The sequence below is a fragment of the Poecilia reticulata genome, chromosome 12 (assembly GCF_904066995.2).
Source record: "Poecilia reticulata chromosome 12, P_reticulata-male-v2, whole genome shotgun sequence".
In the NCBI taxonomy this organism is placed as follows: domain Eukaryota; kingdom Metazoa; phylum Chordata; class Actinopteri; order Cyprinodontiformes; family Poeciliidae; genus Poecilia; species Poecilia reticulata.
Genome location: NC_088841.1, coordinates 9,905,280 through 9,923,398, shown reverse-complemented (window position 1 = coordinate 9,923,398; position 18,119 = coordinate 9,905,280). Strand labels below are relative to the sequence as shown.

The 18,119-nt window shown below is 39.7% G+C and overlaps 1 protein-coding gene across 12 annotated transcripts in view; it reads right to left on the bottom strand.

Moving 5' to 3' along the window:
• Nucleotides 1-10,715, bottom strand: part of rapgef1b (Rap guanine nucleotide exchange factor (GEF) 1b) — a 50,366-nt gene extending 39,651 nt beyond the window's left edge. For 3 of the 12 annotated variants that reach the window (XR_014090030.1, XM_081613082.1, XM_081613084.1), the window contains exon 1: nt 2,103-2,262. Coding sequence is in view for 11 of the 12 variants with exons in the window: in XM_081613082.1 (XP_081469208.1) it covers nt 2,103-2,208 (106 nt within the window). In the remaining variant the exon portion in view is untranslated. Of the gene's footprint in view, nt 1-2,102; nt 2,264-4,729; nt 6,001-10,380 lie in introns of those variants that run through there. The other 9 variants (XM_081613087.1, XM_081613088.1, XM_081613091.1 and 6 more) reach the window with 6 other exon arrangements.
• Nucleotides 10,716-18,119: the final 7,404 nt, after the last annotated feature.

Here is an 18,119-nt window from a genome sequence, read left to right as displayed (position 1 = left end):
TTCTTTCATTAAGCAGTAAGTCAGACAATCTCATGATAAGCTAAAATGGGCTCAATAATTTCTATTTGCACCATTTATAGTTTTTTTCCTCTATTCGCTCTCTTTCTAGCACAAACTGGATGACAAAAGTCTTGAGTCTGATCCTTTGGTCTCAACTAGCACTTTTTCTAAGGACAATTCTGTTTACAGAAACTTTAAATTTTTTTATTTGTCGTTTTAATTATTTGGGATATTTAAAATGTCTTCCAGTACCATTGTTCATTAAAATGAAAAGTTATTGATCTTTAAAGAGGCTGTTCTTGAATTATTATGCCATTACCACTAGTAGCCATTACTTGAAAATGGTCTCAAAACAACAATATTATAGTTTATCGCAATGTCTGGGATAATTTATCGTCCAGCAAAAATGTGTTATGACATCCCTACTCAAACCTGTATGTGTGGAAAGGTGTCAAAAAATTTCATAAAATGATATTTTTGTATTTTGATAGCAAAATTGAAATTCCATGAGTTTGCTTATTTAACCTGGTGACAGTGACATCTTACTTTTTCTTGTACACATAAAAACAAAAAACTTTAACTCAGCAAATACAAGTAATAACTTAATTCTTTCATTGTGTACCAAACAAGACACCAAAGACTGGCACACATTCACCAAGCTTCCTGACAGGGTGGGGTGTAAATTTGTATGATGCAAATTGTTGAAAATGGGAAATCACACAACACACACATACACGCCATCCTGGGTACCCCTCCTGTTCCTTCCCTACTGACGCCGAAGCCACTGGTACGATTTCCTGTCCCTTGTCTCCATCATCGAGCGCTGCTTCCTCTTCGCAGTCCAGGCTTGCCTAAAATTGGTACGTCTCTGGATTTTCTCAAGCCTCTCTCGAAATGGTTCGCCTCATTTATCCCAGACACACCAAACAGCTCAAAGCAGCTTGATCCTTAAAGTGACCTTCTGGCAGCATATCACTGCATTTTATTTTATTTTTTTTTAATTTAGGATTCCATTTAAAGCTCACTTTTCGAACTGAATCTTTCAGCAGAGCGAGCGCACACTGGCTGGCAGGCAGCAGGTTCCCCTTGGGTGAAACCAATATACTAAAGAACCACAAAGAGCTATAAATACCCCCACTTGTCAGGATCTCTGACATCAAATGGCACCAGAGAACACACTGCGACAGCGAAAATAAAACAACGCTGATTTGCTGGTTGAATTTGGAGTTCTGAGAGAATGGCAGCTGCTTGGCAGGAGAGCACAAAGCAAACATTCGCTATAAAACACTCGAGAAACGAGACAGATCTTGCCCACAGAGACAAACAGCCACAATAGAACCGATCACTTCAGTGCTGAGTAGCAGACAGATACAGAGAGACAGAAGCATAGGAAACAGTAAATGGCCTCGAGCAGTGAGGAGTGGTACCACTCTCCTCCTGTTAGAGAGCTGCACAAAGCTCATTCTGTCTGTACAGTGGCCTACTTGTCAACCTCTTGACACTTTTGTGCACAAAGGCTAGACAGGGCTGACGCCCAAAATGGGCGAGTAAACAAGATGCCATGAGGTTAGCAATACAGCTAACTGCTGCAACGACTGTAGCTTAATGGTCTCAAACTTTACTTCCTTGGATGTATCCATGGCAGCCACGCCGATGAATGAACCAAATGGCCAAACTGCTTCATAGATAAACATGCTATTGATTTGATTAACTTAATAGGACGCCAATAACACATAACTACAAAAATATAACAAGACTTTTTTGCGTTTGCAAAGGTTTGTGTTGATGATGAAAGAAAATAATTTAATTTTATCACACGTTTAATCTATATTTAGAGTAATAAACAAATACACATTTATATTAATCTAAATTTACAATATTTTGTTCTCAAATTAATATTTAGCCAGCATTTTTGAAAATTTTAAAATCTGATCAAAATAGAAATATCCAAGAAGAAGTGGGTCGATGCAAGCCGACAATTTGTGTCCCTGCAAGTCACCATATCCTTTACAGTTCCGGCATGATTAAAAGATATTAATCTAAGGATTCGCAGTCATCAATGGAGCCAAAAAACAAACAAAGGCATCTAAACATAGATCTACCTCGACAACAGCAGTGACTTGTTTGCAAGCGATGCCAACTTCCCCTTTCATTCCTGATTTGGAGTGGCGTCGGAAACTGGCAGCAACCGTAAAGCTTCCCCTTCATTGTCCGCCGGCACCCTGCCACTTTAGGGTCTCAGCGAGTGGACAAGCTCAGCCCAGGCAAAGACACAAAAACAGTTTTACTGGATCTCCATTTTTTTCTTTACAAAAATTAATAAAAATAAAAATAAAAAAAAAGCCAAAATCGAGAGTAATATTGCAGGCGATGTGGTCAGCAAGAGAATAAACACAATTCATTGTTCAAAACAACTTAAGGTTAGCATTCAACAATCACATCATACGTTGGAGGAAGTCATGAGTTCCTAATTTCTAAAATCAAATCTTAACAACTACATTAAAACAGCAAATTGAAATTTGAAAAAGTTCAAGCAAGCCAAGAACTTAAAAACAATGTAATCTAATACATCTGAACCTCAGTTATGTTTTAAGTAACATAACTTTTTTTGCCGTTTATTTGTAGCATCCTGTATAAAAAATAATTTTAAAAATTCTCTTAATCACCATTTGATATCCAATGAATCGTTTAACCAAAAAAAGAAAAGAAAAAAGTCAGCTGCACTGATGTCAAGTCGAACAGAAAGGGTTGAGAGTTTCACATTTTGATATTAAAAGTTATTTTTTCACTGCAGAGGCATCCATTGCTACAAATGATCAGCTAAACAAATGCTATGTTATTGCATTTTAGGCAGTAAAATGTTTATTTTCTCATTTAAAAACAGGAACCGAATTGTTTATTTGCATTTTGAACACATTTCTAAATCCCATTGTATAAAAAGAAAATTCAAATGGAAAATCGGCAGAATGTGCCAAAATTTTAACAGATTGATTAGTAGTCAAAATAATTGATAGATTGATGACTAAAATTATTGTCTGCTGCAGAGCTAAACATAACGGAATGATGTCAAATTTCATTCTATTTGGCGCTATATCGAATTTTATTCCATCTTTGACTCAATAGTCAAAACAAACATCAAACCATTTTCTTGAAAATTAAAGGCAACAAACTAATTAATTCCCACCAAATGTTAAAAACATCTATAGAGTATAGCCTGCTCCATCTATTTATATTGCTATTTATTTAGCGAGTGAATCACAACGAAGAATCTACATGTTACTACAGAGACATAATATTGCTAAAAATACCAAGCAAATTATTTTAGGCGAATGATACACAAACTCATCCAAACACCAACTGCTGTGCTTAAATACATGGGGTTTTTTTGAGCTGAGCACACCAGAGTGTGTGTTTTCAAAACAAGGCATTAGGTCTCTCAGTCCTGTGTAATTACACAATAATGGACTCGACTCCCTTAATTTAGGAGCCTGTACGTGCTACCGGCTCACCAGGGTGGATCATTTCACACAGTGCGACTGGGGTAGCACCGGCTCATAACAAACATTAATAACCCGAGCGGCGCAAACCCCTACGTGTGGGTCAACAAACATACTCGGCTACCATGGTGAAGCAAATCAACCACAACCGTGTAAGCGATGCAATTTTGTTACTATAATTTTTTTTATTGTGCAACAGGATTACGAAGATGACATCCAGGCAACTGTGGCAAGTCGTCACCTGATGAGCTGGGATTAGAGAGGCTGCTTGCGCTTCTGTCTACGAATGGTGAAGGCTAGAAGGTCAAGCGGCAGCCTCCGACGGAGGGCTGCGGGCCTGCAGAGCCGCCTCTTAAAGCTGGATCCGCCCAAGGCTTCTGCAGCGCAAATGAGCACTTTCTATAAAGCCACATGACACAAAAAGCACAGCGAGGAATGTCCCCTGCACTTTATTCTGCCAGTTGAACCTATTTTACCAAAGTTTTAAAAAAATAAATAAAAAGCTTCCAAACTGGTAAGAAGAGCTTTAAATAAAGACGTACACAGCCCTAAGAGCCCCTTAAAGACAATTAAAACTAAGCAATTAAATCATAAAAACCGCTGCAACATTTCTATACAGTAAAACTTCTGTAGTCAGAACATAAGCAGAGGTCAAGTGAAACGAGCCTTTGATAATATGAGGGACCTGCATTCTTGTCATGTATATTAAAATACACAAACTACTGAACAGCTTTTCATCTGTTCAGTAGTTTCAGCTCAACATGTTTCAAAAGCACAATACAACTAGAGGTGCTTCATAAATCACATGGCGACTGAAAATTATCTGAAAATTATTTTCCCAGGTTGACTGGCCTGATCTGAAATCAGCTAGTCGGAAACTTAAAAATCGGATCTTTTTCTGATCAGTGAACGCACCATGTACAGGCATCCAAGCACAACAGCCATTGCAGCGAAGAAGCAGAGATGCGCTTTTGAAACAGCAAGTATGTTTTCTACAACTTGTCTGCCTTCAGGCATTCAGAAAGCGAGAAAGAAAACATCAAGTCTAAATGGAGTACCTTTTTATCTTTTATCAATTGGATCTATTTTAAAAAAAATCTCTCTTAAAGAGAAACCAAAAGTCAATAAAATCAGTATCACAGAGTCAAGGTTTTCAAAAACCAGCATTTAAACACAAAATTCTGACAAGGCAGCTCTACAGTAATTTTCTGTGTGTGTTGCAGTTTCTTTACCTGCGTCCTCATCCACATCTTCCCGTAGAGAGGAGTCCGTGTCCTTGGAGGAACCCTGGCTCCTCCAGCTTATATTGCCCATGCAAGAATCCTTTATCCACAGAGCTTAGTCCTGGTGATATTGATGGTCACACGTTCTGTGAGCTGAGGCTCACCGATCAACCTCGCGTTTTTACAGCCATCCCTCTACGGGACTGCTGACTTTTAGTCATGAACTCACTAGTCCTTGTGACCGTCCTCACTTGACTCACCCATGTTGCATCGCGCCTCACAGGAAAGAGCCGCAAATAGACGTGACAGAAGTCGACGGGCACTGGAAAGCAGTCGATTGTTTCGAAAAAGCAAAACCTTGAGAAGGGAAAAAGAAAAAAATCCTGGTCTGAGCAAAGAAGGTGACATCAGTGTCCATGAAGGGGAACCAACTCCCAGTGACATGCACTGGGGAAAGCCGTCCACCTGTGGGAATAAGCGACCTCTCTAGCGTAGATACCGACACACAGCTTCGAACGAAGCGTCCGGGCGATAAGCGTCTGGAAAACAGACGGGAGCCCGACTGAAATGGCATCGACTTACAAACGAGGCCCTCAAAACGACCTTTATCGCAGCCTTCTGCTCCACGGAAGACGCTGGTAAAGAGGCAGAAGACCAAAGAACTTGAAAACCTTCACGTTGCAAAGGCCCGACTGTTCCCACTTCCCATCGATTGCCTCGGCCGCAGTCGTTACCAAACGTGCAATCAATCCATTTTCCTACCCCATTCCTCTAATCTTTCTCCACCCTCTTTCTTCTCATCCCTGAACCATATTCCCTCCCTCTTCTTTGCTTTCCCATACACAGAACACGCGCACGCAAAAAAAAAAAAGAGGAGAAAATCTAATTACAACACTGCTAAACCTATATGGGAGCAGCAGGCCTCTCATTCTGTGGTGCAGGGAGGGCGAAGAGCTTGCTCCCATCAAACCTCAAAAATTGCAGCATGTCAACCCAGGACCCATAGCCTTCCCTCTGTAACAGTGGGATCACTCACCAGCAATGTGGGCTGACCAAATTGTCCCAGGAAGCGTTTTGTAATCATAACTTCTTTAGCTCTGGTGACTAAGGCACGCAGGCCTCGCTATTTCTGTACATCACACAACAATATATTTGAGGCTTAAAGCATTCCAGTAACCACTTCAGAAGCACAAAGGCGTCCGAATAACTCACACTTCGGCGTTAACTCTAGGAATGCTAGAGAGGAAACTCTTTGCATCGCAGCAAAACACGGACACACACTCCTATTATTTGCAGGGAGGCTGAGTTGGGGTGGCAGGGAGTCTAAAATAGGAAACTGATGGATCAGTTCCGCTGCGGCCGGTTACTACTATCAACGGTCCAGTCAGAGAGGAGTCCACGGGCTAATTTTAAAACGCTGATACTCCCACGGCTTTGTTACCAACGCTGACGAGCCAAAACGTGTGTCATGATTTCTGACTTCGTGTCGAAAATGAAACGCGGATTTTGCAGTAGCCGGGGAGAAAATAAAAAGGAAACGGTAATGCAGGCCCATCTCTTTTCTCTTCCAGCATTTAAATTTATGCTAACTCACCACCAGCTCAACGCTCGCGTAGAAAACTACAAATTCATGTCATCACATAAACAAGGTTCATTAAGGAAGGCCAGACAGGGGCAATTCTGCACACAGAAATTTAAAAAAGATGCATGAATTAGGCTTTTCCTGGCCAATACTGATTTATACTCTTTGTGCCAGTGGCTGTTGTGACAGATTAAGATTTCTTTTCTAAGGCTTAAAACACACAAATTAGTAGGACCAGCACTGACCAATATTTTACACCTTGGGAAAGATGCTAGTTCATCACATGCCTTTGATTTAATAAAAAAAAAAAAAAAAGAAAAAAAAAAAAAGGAAAAAAGCGCAAATAGAGAATTTCTTATAAACAAAATAAGAGCTTTTTGCTCATACAAATTAAAAATAAGAAGCACAACATCCTGGCATCAGAACGAGTTCTTTCTTTGCAGAACAATCCAAATCTCATTTTCTGCAAATCAGAATAAGTTCACATGTACCTAAAAATAGTTTCTGCAAGAGCTTTATTATTTAATGGAGAAGATCATATGAGGTTTGTTGCAGCAAAGGAATTTTTGCAAACAGGCTATTGTTACCTGCTGGTGGGAAATTTATAATTACAAACAGCGACAAACTCTGAAAGTGTTTCCAACTCCATAAAGATATTTACACATTTCTGTAGTACAGACGTATCTCACATTTAAACCAATACCCATTCCACACACCCGTGAATGTCACAACAGTTTTGCGATGTGTTGCAATGACAAGCAGCTAATCCCACCTATACCAAAGGAGCATTGTTGGAAAAACAAGTGAGTTGAGCAAATCTTAAAGGATGCAGTATTGTTTACAAATCATATAATTCAGGTTTACACCTGACAAACACCAAATGCCGAGAGAGTTTTTGGTTTGATAGGTAAACGAATCTGGAATCAGAGAGAGGTTGGACAAATGGCGTCTAGACTGTCCACCACGGCTGCCAACAAGTGAACGAACCGAACTGGAAAAACACCACATTATATAACTGACAGCCTTAGGAGGAAGGTAATAAATCTCATTTATATTCCATTCCCAGCTCGTTCAAGTGGACTGAATGACTGAAATGGGAGAAAAAAAGCAGTTCAAACGAACTAAAAGACTGAATCAGTTTATGATCAACAAGTAATCTGAGTTGAAAATGATCATTTCTTTTGTCATTTTCATGTCTTCGGTGCTTTGCTCAGATGTTAAATTGTCTAACAAACAGATGGAAACAGAAACTCAAGTGAAGCTTCTGAGCTGGATCATAATATTTGTAGTCTCTATGAAAATGATAGAAACAACAGTCGTTATTAGCTTCGATACGCGTAACTGTCACACATGCATGCCGACACAAAACTTCTCAAACTTTTAAGTAGATGCGCAAAGAGAGCACAGCACACCAAATGTGAACTGACAAAACTGCTGTAAATCTCTGCTCCTCTCCACCCGGTTCCCGTTCCCTCGAGGAAATCACAGAGCAGCGAGTTTGCAAGTCAGCTGCTCCAACGGTTTTTGGGCAACACTCAAGACTCTGCATCTGTTTAAGGATTACAGTCCCGGGTGCCTAACCGGTGAGGTCATGTGGGTGCGTATGCAGCAAAATAAATGCTACAGAGGATAAATCAACCACCCTCTTGGATGTTTTATTTATTTATTTACTTTGATGCAGCTGGATGTGACATCAAAATGGAGCGCCACACAACAGGTTGCAAAGCCAACTCTAATAAACAGGTCACTAATCTGGGCGTTAACATCCCTGAAGAGAAAAAGCTGGCGACTTTGGGACACGGTTACCACGGCGAGAGGGGAGTATGTTTATGTAGCAAGTGAATCTGGCCATTACTCTCCTGTGGAAGTTTGGGGTCCATTTGTGCATTGCATTGATAAACCTGAGACAATCTGTGCACCATGGCAACCACTAGAGTAGTTATCCCATGCATCATGTGTTATTCTTCAGTCAATAGCTAAAAATCCACCTGCTCACAACTGGGAGCTTTACATACAATCAGAAAATGTTTAAAAGTGGAGATGCAACAAAAATCTTCTAGTGACCCGATTAAGACGATTTAAAATCCGATTGATCCCGGCTGATGATCGATCAGTCACAAACTAAAAACACCAACTAAAAGTGCGAGAAACTTTTAGAAAGGAAGACTGTCGGGAAGGTGAAGGTATTCCAGCAAACCTCCTCCGTTTTACACGTATTTAAGAGTAATTTGAAATGGAACGGATCACGTTTAATTACGAAACACTGGTAGTTTTTTTCTTTTGAAAGTTCACAGGTAAAGAGTTCGTTTTTTTCCGAATTCCTGTGTTTTCCTAGATACCAGACTGATTAAACTGTCAACTCTGCAGTCATTTTATTTTTTTTGTTTTTGAGATGTTGCTAAAATTTTATTTCTCAACTTAGCTGAATAATGCAGATTCTTTATATGAATAAACATGTATGAAATGCATAGCATATAGGTCCATACTACTTATTTTTCCCCAAAATTAAAATCTTGCAAGCTGTACATTATATTCTTAAGTGTGTAAAAAAAGGAAACTTTGCAAACTTATGAAAGGAGAAAAATGTGATATGCTGCAAAATATTGTCTAAGGCTTTACAGGTAGATTTTACTGCTTTTTTTTTTAATGATCCAAAATGAACCGCTGCACAAACCTTTTTTTTTTTTTTTTTTTTTTTAGAAAGTCATTGTTTATTTCAGTTTTTTTTTTTCTAAAAATGTTTTATTAAGACAGCTCATTCATTTTTTCATCATGTCGGAAGAATACCGTTATGCTTTATCATCATTTACAGACTCTGGGCAAATATCGGAATCGGATGCAAATTATGTGTCGGATGGATTTGTGCCTTGACAACAGACCTACAAGTCACCCTATAAGTATAATTAGGAAAGCTTGGGAAAGCAGATGTGCGAGTCAGAATCGGCACTGCCTCTGACTTTTCATTTAGCTGTGACCATATGTAGTCATCTGTCCGCAAGACACGAAAGGAATCGGAAACTTTTACGCCTGTGAGGAATGAGTGAGCCTGGCGGTGGATGATGACACTCCCTCCCCGCCTGTCGGTTAATGGGAGTCCCATTTACTGCAGGCGACACCGGGCAGGACTGTATATATATATGAACAAGGCCAGGCAGGGAGACAGCTGCTGGAATGGGTATGCAAGTGTATCTGGCGGGTATAAAGTTTCCTTCCCAAAGGCATACATACCTAAGACGACCCCTGTTTGCACTCGCACTCAAGAGTGCAATGCAGTGCTTTATTTGCCTTTCGCCTGCATACAAAATGAGCCACGCAGGCAGACACAACAAGCGACCAAAGCCACGAAAAAAAAAAAAAGAAAAAGAAAAAAAAAGAGAGAAAAAATTGCCACATGCACAGTGGTGAAAATCAGCTTAGCACAGATACACACGGAGGTCCTGGGCGTGAACTAACTCCAGGTGTCGACGCAGCTAACGCTAGCCTCAAAAAGCTAACAATTTAGCTGCTGCTTCCAGCAGCAAACCCACATTAAATGAGGATAAGCCGTGGGAGAACACATTTTAAATAACATATGCCGAGTTCCCAAATTATTCCGAGATATTTCCTCATCCCACAAAAAAACATTTGAGATTTGTTTCCAGCGGGTATGGACGTTTTCAAACAATAAATGATTTTATTTATGTGACCGTAGAAAGGAGAGGAGGAAAAAAAAAATCACAGGGAGACTGATAAAATGCCGGTGAAGTCCCATGCCAGATTAAGAACCACAGCATCTATATGTGATATTACTTCTGCCTTATTTTACACTGGCATGCTAAATCAGCTAACACCAGCGAGCAGGACAGAGAGTGACGCTTTATTTTCAATTGGATAGTCGAGAAAAGAGCAATCCATGGGGCCCAATTAAACCACCATTTACACTGGACACATTCATGCAGTGTTATCCGGGAGCTTGAAGATTTACCCATACACATCCCGCGTTAAATCCATCCACAGCTCCCCTTTATAAAGAATCCCATTATTACAGTATCGCGAGGTGGGAATAGTACGCTTTGAGTCTAGCCTGGGCAGGACTTACCTTGCTTGCTCTCTATTTTTCTCGACATTTTCTTAAGCCAGCAGCAGCGGCAGCTGTGGTCCCCGCTCTCAGTTCAACAAAAACGGTAGCTGCAGACGAGCCTCGCCGCGCGAGTCTTCCGATTATTCCCTCATTTTCGATGTCCCACCGTGTCCAGGAGATGATTCCGTTGGGGTTAATGCGCTGTATTTACAGGCCAGACACATTGGTATGGTCAAAAACGGTCTCCGTCCGTCTCCGGGTAATTTTCACTGGATACACACACACACACACACGCGCGCACAACACACGTTAATGCTCTGATCCCAGACTCGGGCAGGGAAAAAGAAGAAAAAAAACAACAATCCCATCTGGTGTAACAGCGCCCCCTGGTGGTAGGAATTGAACACGTCAGTTTGACATCAAGGCGATGGGCGTGTTGTAACTTCGATTCAAAGAGTTGCAAACCAATCCTCACTAGTTTATTTTTTTTTAAACAAAAATACACGTGGTGCTTATAAAATAACTTTATGCATTGAAAATTCATTTGAACATACTATTATACAATTTCAGGAGTTTTATTTTACAGTTGCTGCATGTGACATGCCTTTTATTAACTATGCTATCATGTGCAACTAATTCATTTTTGTGAGGTTCTGTGACCATTGAGTCAAAAACAAATAAGTTGGATCTGCATGTTTGAAGGATGTACTTCAATTATGTTTAATTTTTATTGTGTCAATCACACAATTAGCTGTTGGCAACTATATCTAAGGAATATGTTACTACAGTGTGGGAGAAAGTTTAGATTGCTTTTGGTCATTAACCTACCGTATCAATTACCCCAGGAACTTTGTCATTCATCTGTCCATTTATAAGCAGTTTATTTTTATTTTTATTTAGAAAAGATCAGAGGAGGAAGCTGTACATTAAAAAGCTTAGCAGCATAGGATTCCCTGACAATATTTTGACTTTAACATTTCTACCACTCTGATTTCTGCTAGTATTTTCTTGATAAATAAAAGTGTTGGTCTCACCAGTGAGGTCTGAACGATCAGAACACTTGTTAATTGTAAGAAACATAGTTTATTCCGAACTCTTACGTTTGGAACTTTAAATGAGTCAGTCAGTGTTTCTGATGAGATCGTCTCCATTTTCTATTTGTAACTTCTCTAAACAGACTGTAATTAATTGAATTAGTAAAGACACCAGCTGCTCCTTGCAAAACACCACAGTCCTGCTAATCGTTTTAATATTTTAGTTGTTCGTCTTTTTTAACTTGAAAAACAGGAGTGAAGGTCAATATGCAATGTTTTCCGCACAGTTATCTTGATATGAAATCCTTTTTTTTTTTTTTTAATAAACCTTTTAAAGAAAGCACAGCGATAAACCTTGTTTTACTCAATCTGCACTTTTATTTTTACACATTCAGCTGTTTACATGCCATCACTTGCTTCCATGGCAGGAAAATAAAGAAAAATGAAAGAGCAGGAAGAGGGACGGCTTTTGATTTTTAACCTTGATGTCTGCTGACTGGGCCCGCTTGCCTTTTTGATGCTGCACGTTATCCTGGTCGCTCAGGAGCGACCATCATTATGTCCCTCGCATGTCAAGTAAGCATTCAATGTCATCTTTTTATGAATAATTGATCTGTCTTGACAGAATGATCTTAATTCTCCGAGAGATCTGGGTCAGCATGTTCTCGTGCAACACGCTCCTGAAAGCAGAGGCGTGCATTGAGAACTTCATGATGCGTTGTTGTTGTTGTTGGATTCCTCTCTTCCAAGGCTCGTGCAGCTCATCAGCTGCTTTTAATCAATTATCAAGCCCAGGCCTTGAGTGTCAAGGATTCTTATTCACGCCAGCTGCCATTATGCCTCCTTTCTCGTGTTATTGCTTGCACTGCAGAAACCACACCCAGAGTGCAAAGTGCTTGTTGTTTGTGCACGAGTGAGGGAGTAGTGTGGGTGTGTTTGCTACGCTGGGGGAAGGCGCGGAAGGAGTGAAATACCTTACCTGAGGCAATGATAAAATTCACAGAAGGAAAAATTATGAGCTGCTAGGCGGTAAGAGACTAGTTGGGGCAGGATGTCGAAGCATGGGAAAGTCAAAAATGTTATTACTTTGAAAACCCCCACAAGTATAAGAAAAAGAAACAAACTAAGAGAAATAGAGTAAAATATTTTCTCACTGGTAAGTGCAGAAGAAACGTATGTTAAAATTCACTACTGAACAGGACGCTCTTTAAAAAAATTCAGACTATTTTTCTCTTTAAAAGCTGAATTTCATTTACTCTAATTTCCTCTAACATAGTAAGTATCTTGGACTGGCTCTTCTACTGGGCTGACATGAGATATTGTCACACGTGGAGAATGCTCAGTTTTTTTTTTAAATTTCATGAAGTTACTTTTGTATCTCCATCTTGGTTGCATCCCTGCCAGTTTCTAACTTGTGTTTTTAAAATAATTATTCAAATGAAACATCTCCCTTCATTTTGTTTGTTTCTGATGACTGCCTTCTTGATGCCATGGAATATAATTGACACTGTTTTGTATGCCTCCCTTGACAGATATTTTAGGCAAAAGAAATGTTGGCATTACCGTGTAACCTCTGCAACTGCTACAGTACAAAAGTAAAGTACAAACAAGCTGAATCCTCACTTGAAAAATTAAAAAGAAAATGGGTGTTGTTCAGCTTTGTACCTTTTTAGAATAACACTAATATATTTATTCAACTTTTTAAAGTTACAAAAGCTTGTGTTGTGTGCCACTATTTTTCTAAAAGAACAGATTTGTCTAGAAGTTTAGCACACTTTCAAAGACAAGTTTTACTAATCATGTGTGATAGAATTAAACATATTAGACCACACATACTATGGATGTTTTAAATTAAATTTGAATAATGTCTAGCTAAAAAATGTTTTTTAATTTCCTCAAATCTGTAAATTGAAATTCTCAGTGGCTCTATGCTGCCATCTGTTGGTCATGTGAAGATGTGCAATCCAGACGCTGCCATTCTCTTTTCTACCAGAAGATGGTGCTCGTGAACTACAGATCATTTTTTGTTCTGACGCTCAGTTTTGAAAGAGGTGCTGTAGTTTTAGTAGTTGTAACGTAACGAAAGGCATAACAAAGAGGATGCTGTAAAAATGCAAGTAAAAGAGAAATTAATTGCAGCTTAAAATGAAAAATGGCTGCTTTCTTGATGAGCTTGCTAGTTAAAATTAGGCAAACATCAGAAAGTGAAATGAGATTGCATAAAGCAAAAAAAAAAAAAAAAAAAAGAAACACAAAAGTAGAGTTTATGAGGAGTTTATGATCTTAAAAGATACATTTTCTGATTTTGTGGTAACTGCTATTTCTAAAGTGAGACTCATCCACAAAGACACAGACATCATTTAGTCTCACACTGAGTTTTGGAAAGTTTATACTCCTGCACACTGAGAAATATCCCACTGGGACTAGAGTCTGCCGTGGGGCTGAATGCGGTTCCCTGCAGACTGAGGAAAGAAAGGAGAAGCGAAGCAGTTTGGTTAGCTGAGAGTTGTCACTGTGAGCTGGGACGAGAACGACGTTTGATCTCTGCGGCGGTGGGCGTGCGATGCAGAGCTCAAGCCCAGTTTAAGGCTCTGTTAACCTTGGCCAGCGGTCAGGCCCCTCCGTCTGTCGCACACCCGGGACTTGGAGACAGAGGGGTGGAATCACTGAGGCTTAAATGCCTGAATACATTTAAATGAATTGGAGGGGGTGGGAAAAAAAATACCCGCACAACAGTTGGGGGTCTTCTGGCTTTATTCCTTTTGTCAGAAGAGGATATATATATTTATTTTTTTTAATTAACTTTTCTTTATTCCATGACAGAATCAAGGTGAGGTGGAAAGAGGTGGAAAGCTAGAGGTATTAGTGCCAGTGTTGACATGAGTCAAAGAAACTGAACATGAAAGGCAGTGGTCGGCAAGCACGTAGTGTGCAGGTCACTACCTGGTCAATGCTCTATGGGAATGGAGGATTCTGTCACTGCAACAAACACACTGGGACCCTGGTTGACACAGACAGGAAGAATCAGATGGGGGAGGTCAAGAAACAAGACCACACACTCCTCATGCGAACATAAGTAACATACAGATAACACTTAAAAACAGTTGAAGAGTAAATGTTAATTAATTTGATCAAATCTGTTAAGTTCATTTTTTTGAAAATGAGAACGTTGGAACAATTTTTCCCAATAAAGTTAGAAATAATGAGCAAATAATTATAAACAATGAGTTATCTTTATAACGTGTTCAAGGGTTAATAAAGAATTAAAACCTTTTCAAATTAGCATGCATTTTATTGACTGTACATCAGTCTTACACACTTTTTTATATAGCAGTGAAGGACACAATGCTATTTTCTTGATTGTTCTACAAACACAACGAAAATAGAGAAATAGTCTCGACAAAGTAAAGCTCAAGAATAATCACTTAAGTGCTGCATCACAACCTTTAGACACTTTTTAAACAAAGGGAAAACAGAACTTGGAGTTTTTCCAATTTATAAGAAACACATTTAAAGAAAAAAGTTGTGGTTACAGGAATTGCATTATTGATTGAAGGATGCAGTGTAATTATGAGTTCTTTTTAAAATGTTGAAACTTAGGAAAATGTTTCAAAAGAACAATAAAAGTCAGAATTCTGTCAGAATGTCAGAGAGATCTCAGTAACCCTAACCTACAAACTTAATAGGCCCACCTTGCTTATATAATCAACTTTTACTAACTTTTTAGAACAGTAGGACATGAGGAATTGGACATCTTAGATTTTTTTTACAACCTTCTGTCATAAAAAAAAAATTATTTGCAATCATGAGTATTTTAAAAATAAAAATTCTAATTGGGGAAGTGAGATGATTCTTCAGTAATCCAATATTGTTGTCTCACATTTGAAAGCGCCATCTACAGAGAATTTTCTAAACAGTGGACGTTTGCACTGTTGATTCTCTAGTGCAGCATAGAAACAAACAAATACAAAAAGATAAGAACACTTCAAAGGCAGGTACTGCATGAATGAAGTTTAAGTGATTTGTTCACATTTGACTTCAAACTGAAATTTCCAAAGACAAAGTTCACAAAATTCACACACACTTGCACTATGCGACCCCCTTCAGTGTACATCTTGCTACAGGGTCTGAATGATGTGAGGCATGCAGACTAGTGTAACTCACTTCTATAGGTAATTGGAGCTCGCCCGGCCATTTTGCATTGTCAATAGCTGTTAAGCTGGTCACTGACTGGACCGATTAGCAAATCCCACTGGTTTTCCAACTTGGAACTGGAAACTGCAAACAGTTTACTTTGTCAGAACACGTAAAGGAGATCTACGGTGAATTTTGCCGTGAACGTAAACATAGAGGAGTAGACATTAGCTTGCATACAGTGAGGAATTATTAATGTGCTGACACAGGGTTTTGTTGTGGTGCTCTTTAGAGCTCTGCGGGGTGGAGGGCTGCGGGTTTTGCAAAGTTGCTTCTCTTTCAACATGGCCACATCCTCTCCCCGTGTCTGCTGCTCTCCCTCTCAAAACCGCATCCTCGTTTTCCTCCAGGCTCCTTTAAATGGCAGGGTCGACCTTTCTCGGAGAAGAGGCGTCCATCCTTCCACTGACATTTAACGCCAAGGCAAGGGTAACGAGGGCAAAGAGCATGAAATGAGACGAGCCGCGGGGGGTCACAGTGAGACTTGACCACTTGCCATCCCGCGCCTCCATTAGCGACTGGACTCCATGGAAGGACGCCCTCGGCCTGAAAGGTGAGCCCGAGGCCCTTTGGTTGCCAAAGCACACAAAGCTCGGGAGAGCGCAGAGCGGCCCTGTGATGTGGCGACGCAGCGAACAATTACAGGTCCTTAGATGATCAGGTTAGCATAGAGTCTTTGCTTCCTGTCCTCCACCCACTCTGTACTTTAGAGGGCTAAATGTCACCATTCATCCTTTTCTTTGTATTGCTCAGCGGGTCGGAGGCATTTAATGGCTGTTTAAGGGCGTCACCTTCATGACACTTAACATTTTCTTATTTCACTCACCGCTCTTGGGTTTATGCATGTTTAGTTATGTTTAACATTTTGTATTTTTAATTCCCGGACGGACCTGTTTTTGCGTTTAAAACAGAGCTCTGCTTGCACAACTCTTCCAGTCATCTCAGAGGGCAACGCCGGTCATTCGTGCTGTCTGGCAGGTGTTATCAGCAAACATAGCGGTTGACAGGGATGCGTCAGCGTATATTCGCATTGGGCCGCCCCGGTCTGTCGCAGGAGCAGTTATTACGAAGGCGTGGAGTGACAGAGTCCGGTCTGTGGGTGTCACGTTTTGGCTCGTGCCGGCTCTTCGGAGAGAAGGGTTACCTGCGGGGCGGGGAGAGAAGTTCTGCAACTCGCTTCAGCTGCGTGGCGGTAAAAGTGTTATGCATAGTGTCACTTACCAGGATCACTGGTGAGTAATCAAGTAAAGATGACGGGCTGAGGCCCAACTGAGAATTAGACACTTTAGTTAAAAATAGTTTTCTAACTGAGGGAGATTTGGACTTTATTTACTCGTGATTATGTACTTCAAGAATTATAAACTTATCATTGAAGCATTTTTGCTTCCTAGCAGTTCAATGAGTGTATAGTGAAAGTATATTTTAGCAATATTGATGAGAACAAACCAGACTGCACCACTTTAGGTTGAACAACTTTATTTGAAACTACTTTTGGTGAGATTTACAATTAACTACAACTACAATAATAAAAACCTGATCCTGGATCATTTTTTTTTACTGCACTTGTCACGCTATTTCTTATCAACATGTCTTTTTCATACTGTTAATCAACATCAGCCTTGATGATCCTGTACCCTCTTTTAAAAATTAACTCTAATAAGCTTGTGTAATGGTGCTTTACTCATTCGGGAGGAGGAATGATAGAAACTGAAAGTAATACTAAAGCCATCTTACTACTTGAATAATCTGGTAAATAATTACTTGAGCATTTCAATATTTTTTCTCCACCTGAATAAGTTTTTTTTTCTCAGCTTATACATTTTTGTAAAGAAAATATTAGGTTCTCTCAGAACTCATCCTGAAGATCACAACAAATTAGCTAATGTTTACAATAATCTAAAAACATTATAAAGACTGGCTCACATGAAAAAGAAGATGAACTTCTCAATTTAGAAGTAAACCATTGCGTACAGGCATGTATTATTTATAGTGTGTACTCTTTTAAATTCTTAAAATTGAGTTAAATTACTCAGACACATCTTATGGGAAGTGTGACTTTCATATCTTTCTTTTTGGGGATTGGGTGGGGAGGTAATAAATCAGGAAAGGATGAATTTTGCTCCACTACACAGAAGGCGGTGAAAGCCCTGGAAGTGTTGCCAATGGGCCACAGAGCTAACACAGATTGACAGATAAAAACATGCAATCCTTGTTCATTCCTGGGGGAAATTTCTAGTTTCTAATCCACCTGGTTGACTCTCTGTGGTTTGTGAGAAGATGGCAGACTAATTAGTAGGAATGAGTTCGAAGACAGGAGGAAACAATCAGATTCCACAAAAGATAAGGATTGAACCTACATACCTTTGTGTTCAGAGTCACTCCCTCCTTTTTTAATCACCAAAAAAAAAATAAATAAAAAATTACAATTCCTTTTGATATTTCCAAAACACAGGCTGTGCAGTTGGTAGGTCTTCTGCATGGAGTTTGTATGCATGCCAGGGTTCTCTCCAGGTACATCAGCTTTTTTCT